Genomic DNA, 17,969 nt, shown 5'->3' on the forward strand with positions numbered 1-17,969 from the left:
CCTTATTTTATACTACGAGAGGAATGAAGACTCAGCCATTGGGGGAGCTGTAACATTCAGAAAGACCTAATTGTAGGGGTTTCTGGGGCTTGAGGGAAGAAGTCAGGGACTTAGGAAGACATGTTCTGAATAATCTAGGAAGTCTGTCTTTTCAAAAATGTGTAAGAGATATGAATGCTCTGGAGACTGTACTCTAGCAACATGGTCATGTATTTTACCCTAAATGTCACCAAAGGAAACTAGGCAAAAACCACAAGACTTAGGGATCAAGAATGAAATGACCACCAATAGAGTTCTTGTGATTGGATTACTAACTTTTTGCTTTCATCTCTCCATTTTTAAATTACTATGCTTTGAAAAGCCACATACAGGAACCTTTATTTTTAAAGTGCTGATTAATTTATACCAGCTCCATTCTAAAAAGATTATCTGAGGGCAAATAAATTTAAAAGCTATTTCTTGTACTATTCTCTGCTGTACTGTAATGGAACACATAATGGTACAGAGACCATGTTGCCTAAACTGAGGAGAACAAGCTGCAAATGCCAGCAAACCACTCACCTTATTTACAAGGGTATATAAGGCTTTGTCTTCTGCACCATATTTCAGACACTGCCTAATCCAGGTGTGGATAGTCCAACCTCTCAGGTACCAGCAGTTGGGGCTGTGTCGAAATCTAAATAAAACAGAAGAAGAGAAAAAACTGGTTTTAACTCTTAGATGTCAACGCCAAAATCCATCTTCCATCAGCAGGTCCCCCTCTTAGGAATTTACAGATGATCATAAAAGTCATGAAGGCCAACAGCTAATAAAACTTGAGGATAAAACTCATTAACATCTGAAATGGGAAAGAGAAGGCAAAATAATAGTAATAAAAATATTACAAAAATTCTATTCCTTATTTATACTCCCTAATTCAACATCTTGTTTTAATATGAGATTTATGAAAAATGATTTCAGGAATATACTCTACTAGAAGACAGATATGGAAGCTCACTGGAGAAGGAAATGGCAACCCACTCTAGTATTCTTGCCTGGAGAATCCCATGGACTGAGGAGCTTGGTGGGCTGCGGTCAGTCCGCAGGGTCACAGACAGTTGGACACAACTGTGTGACTGAATAACAACAACAATGGAAGCTCATACTTTAGAGGTTTAAAACAGATGAAGCAAAAAGTGAAAACTAGAATAGCACAGCAATTTTAGAGGAAAATCAGCTTTGAGTTACATTGCTATTTCTTGCCACACTTAGGAGAGATTGGGACACTCTTCAGTGAATTGAAAGGAAAAGAAAAAGAAAAAAAATTGAGCAAAATTTAGCATTCAGGCCCTCCAGGATCCATGATCATGCTCCCTTTCTCACAGCTCCATTCCAGCGCTTCAGTCTATCTCCTCTTGCTTCCTGCTGCTCTCCACATGGTTTTTAAAGGCCTAAGCTGTCCAAGCTGAGCTGTATATAGTACCAGTATTCCCACAAAGGAATGGAACTTGGAAGGGAATTCAAATGCTATTCTTGCCACGAGTCGGCACACACTGGCTGGAGCAGCTTTTGCTTGCTCCTGGGGTCCGTGCCACAGGCTGAGTTAAGAGGGGAGACGGGCGTGAGGAGGCCGCATGGAGGGCTGTGCAGTCCTCTATCTGCTTATCTGTGTTGACCCAGACGGTTCCTCGAACATCATCTCATGTCAGCTCAAGTCTGCACCTTTTCTTTGAACCTTCAGGAAGTGGAAGCAGGTCAGTCTCTGGACCTCACAAAATTAAAAAAGTTAATTTGTCTTCTTATTGTAAAAACAAAAGGCAAGACAAAAACTTAAAGAATTTTGTGCCATATGTGAGAGTTGGGGCTACAGGCTAATACTGGGGGTTTTCAGAGGCCAGTTATTCAATCTGTCATCTGCTATTTCCTGCCATCTGGTATTGGGATAGTTTCCTGCTGACTAGGTTTTCTGCCAAAGTAAAAGCTGAGAAAGAGAGCAAGTGAGAAGTAGTACTTAATTTAGGCTGTTTATTAGTGATCTGTTGAGAGATTTGACAAAAATAAGATTTGAAGATATTTTTTAGATTGAGTCATGCAGCCCTGTCTAGTCTTTTGAATGCTTTACATTTGGCTGGAAAAAGTTTTTCTCACTTTAACTTTCCTTACAGAATTAACCCCTTTAAAAGCAGAAAGATAGAAATATGTCAAATTATGTTTAAGATGAGAGTGACCTGACCAGAGAAAAGCCATTGTATAAGTGCCCTAGATACGGTCTAATGAGATCTTCTGCATAGAAATGAAAACATATCTTTTAGTATTTCATGCTTTCCTTCACATTTTAAAATCAGTCACAGAGCTAATTGAGCTTCCTTCCTTGTTACTCTGAAAAATCTGAGATTTTAAGTGTAACAACCAATTAAAAGCTAATTTTATTATTATTATAATTTTTAAAGTCAAGTGAAATACCAGCTGTATTGCCTAAAGATGGTGATGCTTCCTTGATATCCTGAAGGCTTCCTGGACAGCAATCAGGGGGGCGGGGGGTGACTGCCTTGCTCAACACAGATGCCTCAGTGACTGACACAATTTGTGGCCCATGATAGGTTTTTAACAAATAATAAAAGAGCTTTAATTAACACTGATCATTATGGTAACTTCTATGGTATATTGCAGAATTATAAATTCCCTGTTTGGGCATTTATTATCTCATTACAAAAATAATGCCTTAGGAAGTATCACTATGAACAAAGCTAGTGGAGGTGATGGAATTTCAGCTGAGCTATTTCAAATCCTAAAAGATGATGCTGTGAAAGTGCTGCACTCAATATGCCAACAAATTTGGAAAACTCAGCAGTGGCCACAGGACTGGAAAAGGCCAGTTTTCATTCCAATCCCAAAGAAAGGAAATGACAAAGAATGTTCAAGCTACTGCACAACTGCACTCATCTCACACACTAGCAAAGTAATGCTCAAAATTCTCCAAGCCAGGCTTCAACAGTACATGAACTGAAAACGTCCAGATGTTGAAGCTGGATTTAGAAAAGGCAGAGGAACCAGAGATCAAACTGCCAACATCCATTGGATCATAGAAAAAGCAGGAGAATTTCAGAAAAACATCTACTTCTGCTTTATTGACTACACTAAAGCCTTTGACTGTGTGGATCACAACAAACTGTGGAAAATTCTTTAAGAGATGGGAATACCAGACCACCTTACTCGCCTCCTGGAAAACCTGTATGAAGGTCAAGAAGCAACAGTTAGAAATATACATGGAACAACAGACTGGTTCCAAATTGGGAAAGGAGTACATCAAGGCTGTATATTGTCACCCTGCTTATTTAACTTATATGCAGAGTACATCATGCGAAATGCAGGCTGAATTAAGCACAAGCTGGAATCAAGACTGTCGGGAGAAATATCACTAACCTCAGATATGCAGATGACACCACCCTTAAGGCAGAAAGCGAAGAGGAACTAAAGAGCCTCTTGCTGGTGAAAGAAGAGAGTGAAAAGGCTGGCTTAAAACTCAACATTCATAAAAAACTAACATCATGGCATCTGGTCCCATCACTTCATGGCAAATATGGGGAACAACGGGAACAGTGACAGACTTTATTTTCTTGGGCTCCAGAATCACCACAGACGCTTGCTCCTTGGAAGAAAAGCTATGACAAAACTAGAGAGTGTATTGAAAAGCAGAGACATTACTTGGGCAACAAAGGTCTGTCTAGTCAAAGCTATGGTTTTTCCAGTAGTTATGTATGGATGTGAGTTGGACCATAAAGAAGGCTATGCCCTGAAGAATGGATGCTTTTGAACTGCGGTGCTGGAGAAGAGTCTTAAGAGTCCCTTGGACAGCAAGGAGATCAAGCCAGTCAATCCTAAAGGACTCAACCCTGAATATTCATTGGAAGTATGTGACTCATTAGAAAAGGCCCTGATACTGGGAAAGATAGAAGGCATGAGGAGAAGGAGAGGACAGAGGAGGAGATGGTTAGATGGCATCACTGACTCAATGGATATGAGTCTGAGCAAACTCCGGGAGATGGTGAAGGTCAGGGAAGCCTGGTGTGCTGCAGTCCGTGGGGTCATAAAGAGTTGGACTGAGCAACTGAACAACAGCAACAAAAATAACATATTGGGTTGGCAAAAGAAAGCTTGTTCAGGTTTTTCTGTACCATTTTCCAGATTAATCCAAATGAACTTTTTGGCCAACTCCATATAAACCAGTTTAACAATAATACAAGGGGCAAGGCCATGATGAATGCTAAAGATAGAAAAGGTGCTGCTAGATGCTACAGATGCTTTTGATAATAGTGGTTGCTGCTGCTGCTGTTAAGTCGCTTCAGTCGTGTCCGACTCTGTGCGACCCCATAGATGGCAGCCCACCAGGCTCCTTCGTCCCTCGGATTCTCCAGGCAAGAATACTGGAGTGGGTTGCCATTTCCTTCTCCAGTGCGTGAAAGTGAAAGTGAAGTCGCTCAGTCGTTTCCGACTCTTCGCGACCCCACGGACTTAGCCCATCAGGCTCCTCCGTCCATGGGATTCTCCAGGCAAGAGCACTGGAGTGGGCTGCCATTGCCTTCTCCAATAGTGGTTGCTAGGTTTAGTCTATTTTTCCTTCAAAAACAAAAAATTGTCAATTACCTCCTTTACCCAAGACTATTTAAATCTCATTTAAATCTAATCTTCTGCTTTAGGCTGTCTCCAGTGACCACTCAAGTTATTTTGTTTCTTTCTGATGGACTTTAAGAGCATCATGACCATACCCAACCAAACACCCTTTTCTCTTATTCATGATCAGCAGACCATTTTAAGGCTTGAAAGAGTACCAAAGATTGACAGGATCGAGCTACACACCTTCAAAGCTTAGATGAAAATTTGTGTACAACCTTTCGCTAACCTTCTGAGGCTAACTTTAACACATGGAGAAACAGAGACGTCCTTTCTTCTCAAATCTTTCGTCACACTTTACTTCTTAGAAGCCTGAGGGAAAGTTGCTCAAGACCTCACATAACTAATATAATCATCTCCCTTTGGAAGTTGTTGTCAACAGGCTCACATGGGTCTTCACTAAGTTAACTCCCTTTCCCATTGTGGAGCAGGGCTACTTGGTATGATCTCTGCTCTGTGAGACCTAATAATCCAGACACACAGCCGTGACCAGGGCATTTTCAACCAAGTGACAACATGAAATCAATTTAGGAGTAAGAGGCAAATACTCACACACATATTATGACACATGCTGCTCAAAGTGCAATTCCTACATTTCCTAGCCAGGCAACAAGCAAACTCCTTTTTAAGTCTTCATCAGCATTAAAAAAAAAAAAAGCACACAACTTATGTAACCATCTAGAATATAAACCACTCAGAGCACTGAGATGGGTCTAACTTTGGATAGTGAGTTTAAGAATTCTCTGTCAGTGACTCTTTAAGCAGTTCAGACAAACACTCAGGCTCTTTTCAGACCCGCCAGTGGTAATACGATAGCCAGGTAAGTCTCTGGAATGGGTACTCGCCTGGAACGCCTCCGTGAATTGCTGGGCCAGCATGCTCCCTTTCAGCCAAGGGAAAGGCAAAGAGACAAGAACACAACTAACACATTTATTTTCCAAATTGCCTGCAAACAGACTGGCTTTTGTTCTTGCCTGGTGGGACCACCAGCCTGGCAGATTACAGGCAGCCACTGTAGGAGTCCCCTCTGTGCCCCATGCCATCAGCTGTTTGCTCACCTCGACAGAAGCTTTATTATTGTCCACACCAGCAGGCTGCCAAGCTAGGCAAACCGTGTGAGTGTGGAAAAGATAAACAGATGCAACCCAAATAACCCCAACAAGGCTTGCGCTCACAAACACAAGAGACCTTCTGAGCTTCCCAGTTATAAAACAGAAGCAAACTCGACAATTCTAAGGATGTGAGTATTTTCTTGGAAGCGAGAAGGGACACAAGAAGGAGAAGGAGAGGATGAAGCATGCTCTCAAGCTCCGGCTCTATTGGTTCCCAAAGCTGGTATCCCATGGCTGAAGAGACATCTGTCCACAGCGCTAAGTGAGGTTTCCAGGTGAAGCCAGGACTTGCCCAGGCCAGTCAAACGGCAGGTACTGAGAAGCTTCCTGTCCCCCCAAATCAAGCAACATTCTGCACTTTTTGGGGCATCTGCCATCACTACATCACATTCAAGACTGATGTCACCAGGAAGGAAGGAGAGCAGAGTCACACAGCATGCATGACACGGGGCAAAAGTCTTTGATACCCTTTGAGATACCTTAGAAGGGGAGAGCAGTTCTGTAAGTGAAGCTGAAATTGAAGAGAGACACACCAGACACTTACTATGATTTACAGGATGGACTTCACCTTGTGTAGAAGTCACACAGGATTTCCTGTTTGTAACCAATTTCATTTGAAAAATAAATGCGATACAGATTTTCTTCTATGGGTTCAACTGAAGGTTACTGTTGTAGGCTAAAGTGGTGATGTGCCTCAGCTCTTTCAGTATCACAGATAAAAGCGCTCCTGGCTGAGCAGGACTAATGCACAGATGCCAGAGCCTGGAGCTCAGCGGCCCCACCATTCAGCTGCAGTGCTGGCTCTTCCATATGAATGAGCAAGCTTTCCACAACATTTATCTGATTAAGAGAGCCACCATCCTTAAACATACATATGCAGCTTTCCCTCCTCCCGAGTGAATTCTGTATCCTGTGGCAACAGGCTTTACAGATGGAAACCTCAGCCTGAGCTGGGTAGACATGGAGATGGGAGGGGGAGCGGGTGAAAAAGGAGGACAGGAAGAATGCCAGGAAGAAAATACAGCTGGTTCCAGAGCTTGTAGTGCGGACTGGAAATCTTATCAATGAAGCAAAGTGTGTAACTATTGAAAGGTTTTGAGTGCTTCCCTGAACTAGAACCAAAGAGCAGAGAGTGTCCTGTGAGTATTCAAACCAGAATCTGATTCAATCATGGCCACCCACTTTCTAATTCTACTAGGATAATTACTTTCTTTTGCATCCTGATGGAAATCCTGCCTTCATCAATTATTAGTTGGCCTCAACTACCACAAATAAAACCAAGTTTTGATGCAATAGTTATTTAATGACTATTATATCTTTGTCATGATCTGATCTGAGCCACAGTCTGCTCCTGGTCTTGTTTTTGCTGGCTGTATAGAGCTTCTCCATCTTTGGCTGCAAAGAATATAATCAATCTGATTTCGGTGTTGACCATCTGGTGATGTCCACGTGTAGAGTCTTCTCTTGTGTTGTTGGAATAGGGTGTTTGCTATTACCAGTGCGTTCTCGTGGCAAAACTCTATTAGCCTTTGCCCTGCTTCATTCTGTACTCCAAGGCCAAACTTGCCTGTTACGCCAGGTGTTTCTTGACTTCCTACTTTTGCATTCCAGTCCCCTATAATGAAAAGGACATCTTTTTTGGGTGTTAGTTCTAGAAGGTCTTGTAGGTCTTCATAGAACCGTTCAACTTCAGCTTCTTCGGCATTACTGGTCGGGGCGTAGACTTGGATTACTGTGATATTGAATGGTTTGCCTTGGAAACGAACAGAGATCATTCTGTCGTTTTTGAGATTGCATCCAAGTACTGCATTTCAGACTCTTCTGTTGACCATGATGGCTACTCCATTTCTTCTAAGGGATTCTTGCCCACAGTAGTAGATATAATGGTCATCTGAGTTAAATTCACCCATTCCAGTCCATCTTAGTTCGCTGATTCCTAGAATGTCAACGTTCACTCTTGCCATCTCCTGTTTGACCACTTCCAGTTTGCCTTGATTCATGGACCTAACATTCCAGGTTCCTATGCAATACTGCTCTTTACAGCATCGGACTTTGCGTCTATCACCAGTCACATCCACAGTTGGGTATCGTTTTTGCTTTGGCTCCATCCCATCATTCTTTCTGTGTTATTTCTCCACTGATCTCCATTAGCATGTTGGGCACCTACTGACCTGGGGAGTTCATCTTTCAGTGTCCTATCCTTTTGCCTTTTCATACTGTTCATGGGGTTCTCAAGGCAAGAATACTGAAGTGGTTTGCCATGCCCTTCTCCAGTGGACCACAATCTGCTTATTGCCAAATTCAGACTTAAATTGAAGAAAGTAGGGAAAACCACTAGACCATTCAGGTATGACCTAGATCAAATCACTTATGAGTATACAGTGGAAGTGACAAATAGATTTAAGGGACTAGACCTGATAGACAGAGTGCCTGATGAACTATGGACAGAGGTTCGTGACATTGTACAGGAGACAGGGATCAAGACAATCCCCATGGAAAAGAAATGCAAAAAAGCAAAATGGCTGTCTGAGGAGGCCTTACAGATAGCTGGGAAGAGAAGAGAAGCGAAAAGCAAAGGAGAAAAGGAAAGATATTCTCATCTGAATGCAGAGTTCCAAAGAATAGCAAGGAGAGATAAGAAAGCCTTCCTCAGCGATCAGTGCAAACAAATAGAGGAAAACAACAGATTGGGAAAGACTAGAGACCTCTTCAAGAAAATTAGAGATACCAAAGGAACATTTCATGCAAAGATAGGCTCGATAAAGGACAGAAATGGTATGGACCTAACAGAAGCAGAAGATATTAAGAAGAGGTGGCAAGAATACACAGAAGAACTGTACAAAAAAGATCTTCACGACCCAGATAATCACGATGGTGTGATCACTCACCTAGAGCCAGACATCCTGGAATGTGAAGTCAAGTGGGCCTTAGAAAGCGTCACTACGAACAAAGCTAGTGGAAGTGATGGAATTCCAGTTGAGCTATTTCAAATCCTCAAAGGTGATGCTGTGAAAGTGCTGCACTCGATATGCCAGCAAATTTGGAAAACTCAGCAGTGGCCACAGGGCTGGAAAAGGTCAGTTTTTGTTCCAATCCCAAAGAAAGGCAATGCCAAAGAATGCTCAAACTACCGCACAATTGCACTCATCTCATACGCTAGTAAAGTAATGCTCAAAATTCTCCAAGCCAGGCTTCAGCAATACGTGAACCGTGAACTTCCAGATGTTCAAGCTGGTTTTAGAAAAGGCAGAGGAACCAGAGATCAAATTGCCAATATCCGCTGGATCATCGAAAAAGCAAGAGAGTTCCAGAAAAACATCTATTTCTGCTTTATTGACTATGCCAAAGCCTTTGACTGTGTGGATCACAATAAACTGTGGAAAATTCTGAAAGAGATGGGAATACCAGACCATCTGACCTGTGTCTTGAGAAACCTGTATGCAGGTCAGGAAGCAACAGTTAGAACTGGACATGGAACAACAGACTGGTTCCAAATAGGCAAAGGAGTATGTCAAGGCTGTATATTGTCACCCTGTTTATTTAACTTATATGCAGAGTACATCATGAGAAACGCTGGGCTGGAAGAAACACAAGCTGGAATCAAGATTGCCGGGAGAAATATCAATAACCTCAGATATGCGGATGACACCACCTTTATGGCAGAAAGTGAAGAAGAACTAAAGAGTCTCTTGATGAAGGTGAAGGAGGAGAGTGAAAAAGTTGGGTTAAAGCTCAACGTTCAGAAAACTAAGATCATGGCATCTGGTCCCATCACTCCATGGGAAATAGATGGGGAAACAGTGGAAACAGTGTCAGACTTTACTTTTTTGGGCTCCAGAATCACTGCTGATGGTGACTGCAGCCATGAAATTAAAAGACGCTTACTCCTTGGAAGGAAGGTTATGGCCAACCTAGATAGCATGTTTAAAAGCAGAGACATTACTTTGCCAACAAAAGTCCGTCTAGTCAAGGCTATGGTTTTTCCAGTGGTCATGTATGGATGTGAGAGTTGGACGGTGAAGAAAGCTGAGCGCCGCAGAATTGATGCTTTTGAACTGTGGTGTTGGAGAAGACTCTTTAGAGTCCCTTGGACTGCAAGGAGATCCAACCAATCCATCCTAAAGGAGATCAATCCTGGGTGTTCATTGGAAGGTCTGATGTTGAAGCTGAAGCTCCAATACTTTGGCCACCTCATGCGAAGGGTTGACTCATTGGAAAAGACCCTAATGCTGGGTAGGATTGGGGGCAGGAGGAGAAGGGGACGACAGAGGATGAGATGGTTGGATGGCATCACCGACTCGATGAACATGGGTTTGGGTAGACTCCGGGAGTTGGTGATGGCCAGAGAGGCCTGGCGTGCTGCAGTTCACGGGGTCGCAGAGAGTCGGACACGACTGAGCGACTGAACTGAACTGAACTGATATCTTTGTCAAATGTATGCAAGGCTAATAGAGGAGTCTAATATAGGAATTGATAATAGAGACATCCATATTCTAGATTAAAGCTTCTTTCTTGCTTGAGATTCCAGATTCCTACTTTTATAGGGGAACTTCAGGCAATTTTAACTTTCAAAAAATGTCCTGATTGTGCATGAAGTGATGCATCAAGAGCAAGAATCCTCTCCAAAACATTCCCCTGGCAAATGTTTAATCAGTTGGGACTTATACATTTTCAATGAATTTATTATCTACCTCTGAGGCAGATAAAAATGCCTTTTTTTTTTTTTTGAAGTTTTAACACTTTTTTCTTTTTTAAGAAACAGGTTTATAGAGCTATAACATACAAACAGTAAAATTCGCACTTTTCAGTGAATTTGTGACTTTTGACAAACGCATCCAGTTGCATAACCACCACCACGGTCACATTGTAAGAACAGTTTTATTACCCCCAAAAATTCTTAATGCCTCGCTTAGAGTCAGCTTCTTTGGGGTTTGTTTAATTTAGGCAAATTTAGGCAAATTTAGATAGATATTAGGTTAATTTAGGCAAATTTTAGATAGATATTTCTTCAAGAGTTATTAATTTCTGACCCTAGAGTTATTAATTTTATGAGGAAAAGCAATCTCCGTTAGTTTTTAATTTACATTCTGCCAATTTCCAAAACAGAATTTGAAAAAATTAAAACTCAGTTTACAAGTAGTTTCCTCTGAGTCCTATACACAGCCATTAGACATCTGATATCTCTGCTTGCCATTCTAAAAAGTAAATGGATTTTTGGTAGAGAATAACACAGGCATAAAATTAGTGCTAAATAAATGTAGCACAATAACACTTTCTAAAAGTGAAGATGGATAACAGAGGGACTTGTTAGATATCAAAGCTGAAGGCTAAATTTGTCAGACGCAGAGCTTAAAAACAAGGTCACCTGTATTTCACCCAATAATAATGAAATAACACTTTACACTGAGAAACTACTCTAGGAGAAATACTCTATTTTCCGCATCTATGCAAGGACAAATAGAACCTATATCCCCAAATTATTCTGTCTTCTCTCTGATCTCGCTGTTGCTTAGCCAGAGTGACATCACTCAATATAAAAGACCTATTTTTCATTCACCAAGTAAATATTTAGCAAGTAGCTACACTGTACCAGATGATTTGTATTTTATCCCTGCTGGTCCACCCAGTTTCCTCTAGTTTCAAACAATCTTAAAGATGACATCTCTTCCTTTCTGATGTGCTTAGTCACTCAGTCTGACTCTTTGCAACCCCATGGACTGCAGCCTGTCAGGCTCCTCTGTCCATGGGGATCTTCCAGGCAAGAATACTGGAGTGGGTTGCCATGTCCTCCTCCAGGGGATCTTCCCAACCCAGGGATCGAAGCCGGGTCTCCCACATGGCAGGCAGATTCTTTACTGACTGGGTCACGAGGGAAGCCCTTTCAGATACAGAAAGAGAAAACCTATAGCCTGACTATGCTTTGCTGCTCTTTCTCTCATGGTTTACAAAGCACAGGAGCCAGTCAGATGAAGCCAACTGCTCTTTGTCTGAAGCCTACTGTTTCTATCAGCCTCCAAAAGGTGATGAATATGGATAATAGGTGAGGATTATTTGCAGGGAGAACTGGAAAAGAAAAAAGTATTCACGGTGGTTGCTGATGTGCCCTCCTGGTGATGGTCCTAAAAGCATTCAATGTCCGTCTTTGTGGCCAACAACTGACCTGTCAGTGAAACTGCATCCAGAAGTGCCTGGTTGGGCTTCTCCAGCCACTTGCAAGCTGGACACACAAATTAGCTTCATGCCTGAGACGGTGGAGTGCAAGGTGAAGCTAAAGGCAGAGGGCCTTTTTCTCAGAACAGCAGGAAGCTGAGAAAAGTTGGATTTTGGATCCAGTCCTGTTTATGAACACACAGAGAGTTGTGGGAACTGGCTTGAGTTGGGGAGAGATAAGGCAAGTATTTTTGGTTTTCAGTAGGAAATCTATGAGCCCGTTTTAAAAAGATGTCAACATTTCCTGATGTCTTCTAAAGTTCTGGCTAGGAACTTCAGACATAACTTCTGCAAAATCGTGAATAATACGATCACTAAAGACAGGAAAATCACATATATTAATTAACCAGGGATAGGCTGTGTATCTGAAGAGTTCTGAGGGAGAGGGAGGTGCAGAAGCAAAAGGAGGAAAACAAACAAAATGTGGAGTTTAGAATTTCTGGAGTATTCTAGGCTTCGTGAAGTTGTCAGGATTAAGTCTGCCACAAAAGAAGTGAGCAGGCAGAGAGGCCTGGCCCAGCGGACGGTGCACACCAGCATAAAAGCAGAGAAGAGCTAAGCTGATGTGGAGCAGATTTACACATCTTTTTGTGTGTGGGATTATGGATCTCTTTTGGGATATTTTTGATGGAAGAGAAGCTCAGCACTAATCAGGGTATCTTAAGAATCATATATATATATATATTTTTTTTTTTTTAATAAAGAAGAAAAGCATCTCAGTGTTTTAAACATTTTGATTCTCCAACACATGGAAAAGTTGAATCTCAAAAGATTCTGTTTATAGGAAAAGGTAAGACTGGATTTCCTTCCAGCTGTACAATGCAAGTTCATAGCTAGTTTCTATTTCTGTAGCTCTACTGACTTCAATATTAAACTTTTAAGCAAAGGCAGAGGACAAGTTTTCTCTTTTTGTGTGTTTGACAACAGTAGGTGTTTGATGATTTAGCAATAGTGACTAGGCCTCTAAGACTATATAAATAACATTAATGCATGTTGAAACTCATGAGAAATATTTATATTTGAAACAATAATCCACCACTGGTTTCGAAGTATTATCCCTCCTATAAACAGAAGAACCCAGGAGGAAATACTGCCTTTTTATTCAAGGCAGGAGGAGATCAGAGATGGCAGAGAAGTGGAATGAAATGTGGTCATTCTGGAAAGCCACCTACTCCTCACTTCTGCCCCCTGCTGTCTCCCTGCAATAAGTTCAGGGAAGAGACAAACTGATGGGAGATTGAAACCAAAAACAGGAGAGAGAGAGAAAGAAGGAGAATGAGGGAGAGAGAGTGTGTGAGTGTGAGTTTAATTGCTAAGTCGTGTCCAACTCTATGACCTGGTGGACTGTAGCCCGCCAGGCTCCTCTGTCCATGGGATTTCCCGGGCAAGAATTCTAGAGTGTATTGCCATTTCTTTCTCCAGGGGATCTTCCTGACCCAGATTGAACCCATGTCTCCTGCATGGCAGGTGGATTCTTTACCACTGAGCCAACAGGGAAGCCCAAAACAGGAATACACAGGCTCAAAGGCCTTCCCAACACACATAAACATACACACACACACCAAAACAGGAGTACACAGGCTCAAAGACCTTCCCAACACACACACACACACATCCTAAATAAAAAACAGACTCCTCTCAAGATTAGAAGAGACTATGAAAGCCATCTAGGCCAAGTAAATTTGGGATGGGGAAGGAAGAAAAGTTCATATAGAATTAGAGAATCTAGGGACCTTCAATATCCCCTGTTCACTGAATTATTTATTGAGAAAGTCACTACTTATCAAGTCCTGTACTGTGTAATGTGAATCTAGTCTAATTTCTCTACTTTATAGATGAGGAATCTCGATGTCCAATGGGATGAAATGATTTTCCCAAGATAAGCCAGATAACTCAAGTTCTATAAACTAGGCTGTTTACTTACTTATTCCACCACTGCCTTTCAATTCTCTTATTTGTAAGACATCTTTCAGAAACATCTCTGCAGTGCGACAAAGGTCTCTAACCTGCTAAAAAAATAAAACATTCAGGCTGTGAAACAGTTCTGGAACTGCCCCGAACCAGCTGTCTAACTTTGTCAAGTCACTTGATCCTTGGGGTTTCAGTTCTTACAACTGTGAGATGAAGAGACAGGATTATCTGGATCATGCATGAACTCAAACGTCTGCAGGGGCTAGTCAGTTACTATCAATATAAGTCCATGAAGAATCGTGTGAGACAACAGGTATAAAACTGCTTGTATTATTATCAAGCAAAGTAGCCTCCTAGTTGTACTGTTTTTGAAAACTGTATGGGCCAAGCAAAATACACCGGAACTCAACCCAGCCAGACCCTGAAACTCCTTCCGGCTCTCAGATTTAATGACTGGAGAATAAGCCCAATCCACTTATTAAAACATCATACATTTACCCATCTCTATTAACTGGAGAAACGGCAGTGATACAAATAAGTGAACAGAGACTCAAAGATGCAAGCTACCACTCAGCCCACATCTAATTCTACTCTACTCCACTAGCTTCATTCCCCTGCAGGTAAATATCACTTCACTCAGCTTGGGCAGTGTACACAGACTATTATGGGGACAGCAGACCTTGCAAACTGGCATCTAAAATTTCAAGATGAAAGGATGCAATCACTAAATTAAAGTCAAGGTCCTTAAAACTAGATTTTAACTGGAGATTAAGTTTTGTAGTGTTAGGTAGTTAGAACAGGAAACAGGAGTCCAGAAATGGCAGTGGCTAAAAGACAAGGAAGGGAAAAGCAGGCGAAAATAGAACACAGGAACGTCAAAGGAAGGTCCGAGGACTGGAGTGAGGACCTCAGGTAGAACAAAGAGCACTCCTGGCTAGCCCAATTCACATAGGGCAGGCCCAGGGGGAGGAAAAAACATAAAAAGAGGAGCCAAAGGACTCTCTCGCTCTCTCTCTTTCTCCCATGTGCTGGTTCGCATCTTGGGGTCGGCATGCCCTCATGCCTGGAGGATGGATTCTCCTGCTATTTTCTAAATAAAATAGAGCTGTAACACGGAGCTGTAACACTGATTTGTCTAAGAGCTATAACATGGTCTGTTCGAGACCTGAGAGCTATAACACGGTCCGTCCAAGACCCGAGAGCTGTGATACGCCGAGGGCTTAAATGTCCGTCACTTCAAATTTTTGTTGTGATGAGACAGAACCGAGGAGCATACACTCGCCTGACAGTAGGATAATAAAAATTTCAGCACTGAAATTTTTTTCCTCAAGGATTTTTTTTACTCAAATGAATACTTCATCGTATTCAATTTATATCTAAGAGTCAGCCATTCAAAGTAACTTTCCTATAAATCACAAATTGTTTTTGTATATTGCTACTTCCTTTTACTCCTTAAATTATTGCTAAGCATCATAAACATACAAATAGTTCACCGCCATAACTTATTTTGGGTCTCAAACCCCTGTTAAGTGGCAATTCTTAAAGTAGATATAGTTTTTCTCTTCAAAAAAGGGGGAGTGATTTGGGAGTGGTTGCAGGGATATTAAGAAATTATTTGCCAGTTTCTGGAAACATAAAAGGACACAATCACTTTCTGCAGCAAAAAAAAACCCCAAGAAACTTGAAAATAGAGGTTTAGATTTGTTAGTCCAACTGTTTTCTGGAAGCCTTAATTTACCAATTACTAAAACACCCTTATTGATAAATGAAGGTAAAAGAATAAAGGCGTCCCTTCTTTCTTGTGCTGCCAAACAATAAAAATCAGAATGACTGCATTTAATAAGCATCTCCTCTATTTAGCTCAAGCTAGCACTCCCATATATAAAACCAAACTTTTAAATAATGGAATATTTGAAATTGTATGAACACAATATACTAAGAAAATTCTTAGTATATAAGAATGACCAAATGCAACAAGATAACAATCATAAGAACGATTTCCAATTTTGAACAGGGAGAAGCTAATTCCTTGGTAAAACTCCAAAAACAAACCATCCATACAACCACCACGCTGCAATTAAACAAAAGCTCTTATGCTGGTCCACAAGGAGGGAATGAACAATGTGAACAACATCTTTTACTGCCTGAGAAAATTTTTTAAAACAACTGAAAGTGCCAGGAGAGAGCTGTCTCAATGCAACTGCAGACAGCTTTCCAAAGTCCCTCTGCTTCTCTAAGGATGAGTCATGAGAGGAGAGAGCATTTTGGCAAAGACACAGTCTTTCCTCTGGTTCCACTCACTCCCCTACTTATTAAAAAAAAAAGGCTTTGATGGGTAACAGTTAAATAGATTCCAGACAGGCTTAACTGGAGAAGTTTGAACACCAGGGAGGCAAAATATCACCGCAGAAGTCTCTATTGTTTGCCACTGTGAGCCACAGATTCCCGCAACCTAAAAAGGGCTGGGTCCACTGATCATGTGTCAGATCGTGGCTGTGCTTTGTGGGACAGGAGAGGGAAACAACCTATGAAAATATCTTTGCTTCCTAGCTTCCTAAACGTCATTAGCTCATCTGCTGAGCAATTACAGTGAGCTGGAAGAGGCGGGAGCCTGTCGTTTATGCTGCTGCTGCTGCTGCTGCTGCTGCTAAGTCGCTTCAGCCTTGTCCGACTCTGTGCGACCCCATAGATGACAGCCCACCAGGCTCCCCCGTCCCTGGGATTCTCCAGGCAAGAACACTGAGTGCACATCAAATGCAAATCACCTGCAGCAGCTGTAGGTGACATCCACGGGGACAAAGCTGCTACAGTGCATGCAGCCTTCAGTGAACAGGCACAGTTTTTCTTTCACTAACTTTAGGCAAAAAAAGCAACAGAGCTAGTTAAAAAAAAAAAATTTTTTTTTTTTTTAAAGGGAATAAGTAAGGAAAAGCTGAGTGTTAAACTAAGGAGAATAGTTTCGCTTCTGAACCTATATAGAATTACTTATTCCAACAGAATAGGGCATGTAGTGCAGGCAAAAATGCTGTCTTCTGCATATGATCATTCACCAGACTACAAAGAATCGGGATGCTAGGCTGGGCACTGAGTGACAAAGATAAGCAAAGAGACTTCTTGCCTTCAGTGAGGTTAGACTGGGATTATCAAAACCAAGTATCTTGTGAACATCTAAAACAAGCATAGAAAGGTAATTTATAAGCATCATAATACAACCCCTCATTTACATAACAATGATTATTTCATAACACATGGTACTCAATTTTATGAAAATCAGCTCTCAATAGAAAAGTAAATTCAGTGTTTCTCTCCTCTTCCCAATAGTCTTTTTTGTTTTCTTTGGATATATTTAAAAAATAAAATATTACAGATATAAAGTTATACGTTCCTCCTTCCACTTTCCAGAGGAGGAAAGTTGGTGGACATCATTCTAAGGCATGCTTTTATACCTTTATTAATAGGGGTGTGCCCTGTGCTGAGTACTTTAGGGTACATATGGCTTTCAACTCTGTATTCAAGGGCCTGTCTGATAGAGAACTCAGTCAAGCCACAGTAGTATGTGTGGTATTCCGGGAGCAGAAGGGTAGGGACAGAAACAATAAAATTTCTGTTATCTGGGATGTGAGAGAGGCTCAGATACCACTTTACTGTGGAAACTAATCAGCAATGCCACCGGGAAAAATCCCTGACAAGGTAGGTGACTGCTCTCTGCATTTGACTGGAGCCCAGCCCTGATTCACTAAGAGTCAGTTTTGTCATTTGTAAAATAGAGGTGATAATGCCTTTATCACTGGTTTACTATGAAAATCAAAGGATAATTGGGTTAAGTACTTTGACAACTTTTAATCCTTTTTGGAACCAAGCAGAGTAGAAATATGCACACAAGCAAGAATTATTTTTGTCATAGTCTACTTTATATAGCAGGTTATGCTCAAAATCCTTCAGGCTAGGCTTCAGCAGTATGTAAACCAAGAACTTCCACATGTACAAGCTGGATTTAGAAAAGGCAGAGGAACCAGAGATCAAAATGCCAACATTCGTTGGATCATAGAAATATTAAGGGAATTCCAGAAAAACATCTACTTCTGC

General features: G+C 41.4%; 1 protein-coding gene and 1 long non-coding RNA gene across 8 annotated transcripts in view; one reads left to right on the forward strand and one right to left on the reverse strand.

Annotated features, from left to right (window-relative positions):
• Positions 1-17,969, reverse strand: part of MRPS27 (mitochondrial ribosomal protein S27) — a 118,187-nt gene that overhangs the window by 35,105 nt on the left and 65,113 nt on the right. For all 7 annotated transcript variants that reach the window (XR_014061784.1, XR_014061783.1, XM_081518536.1 and 4 more), the window contains one exon: positions 562-676. Coding sequence is in view for 5 of the 7 variants with exons in the window: in XM_081518536.1 (XP_081374662.1) it covers positions 562-676 (115 nt within the window). In the remaining 2 variants the exon portion in view is untranslated. The remainder of the gene's footprint in view (positions 1-561; positions 677-17,969) is intronic.
• The window catches only part of LOC145516824 (uncharacterized), a 47,958-nt gene continuing 31,503 nt past the window's right edge, over positions 1,515-17,969 (forward strand). The window contains exon 1 of the long non-coding RNA XR_014061791.1: positions 1,515-1,733. This is a non-coding gene — a long non-coding RNA (uncharacterized LOC145516824). The remainder of the gene's footprint in view (positions 1,734-17,969) is intronic.

Source organism: Giraffa tippelskirchi, chromosome 8, assembly GCF_054371585.1.
Source record: "Giraffa tippelskirchi isolate mGirTip1 chromosome 8, T2T-mGirTip1v1.2.pri, whole genome shotgun sequence".
NCBI lineage: Eukaryota > Metazoa > Chordata > Mammalia > Artiodactyla > Giraffidae > Giraffa > Giraffa tippelskirchi.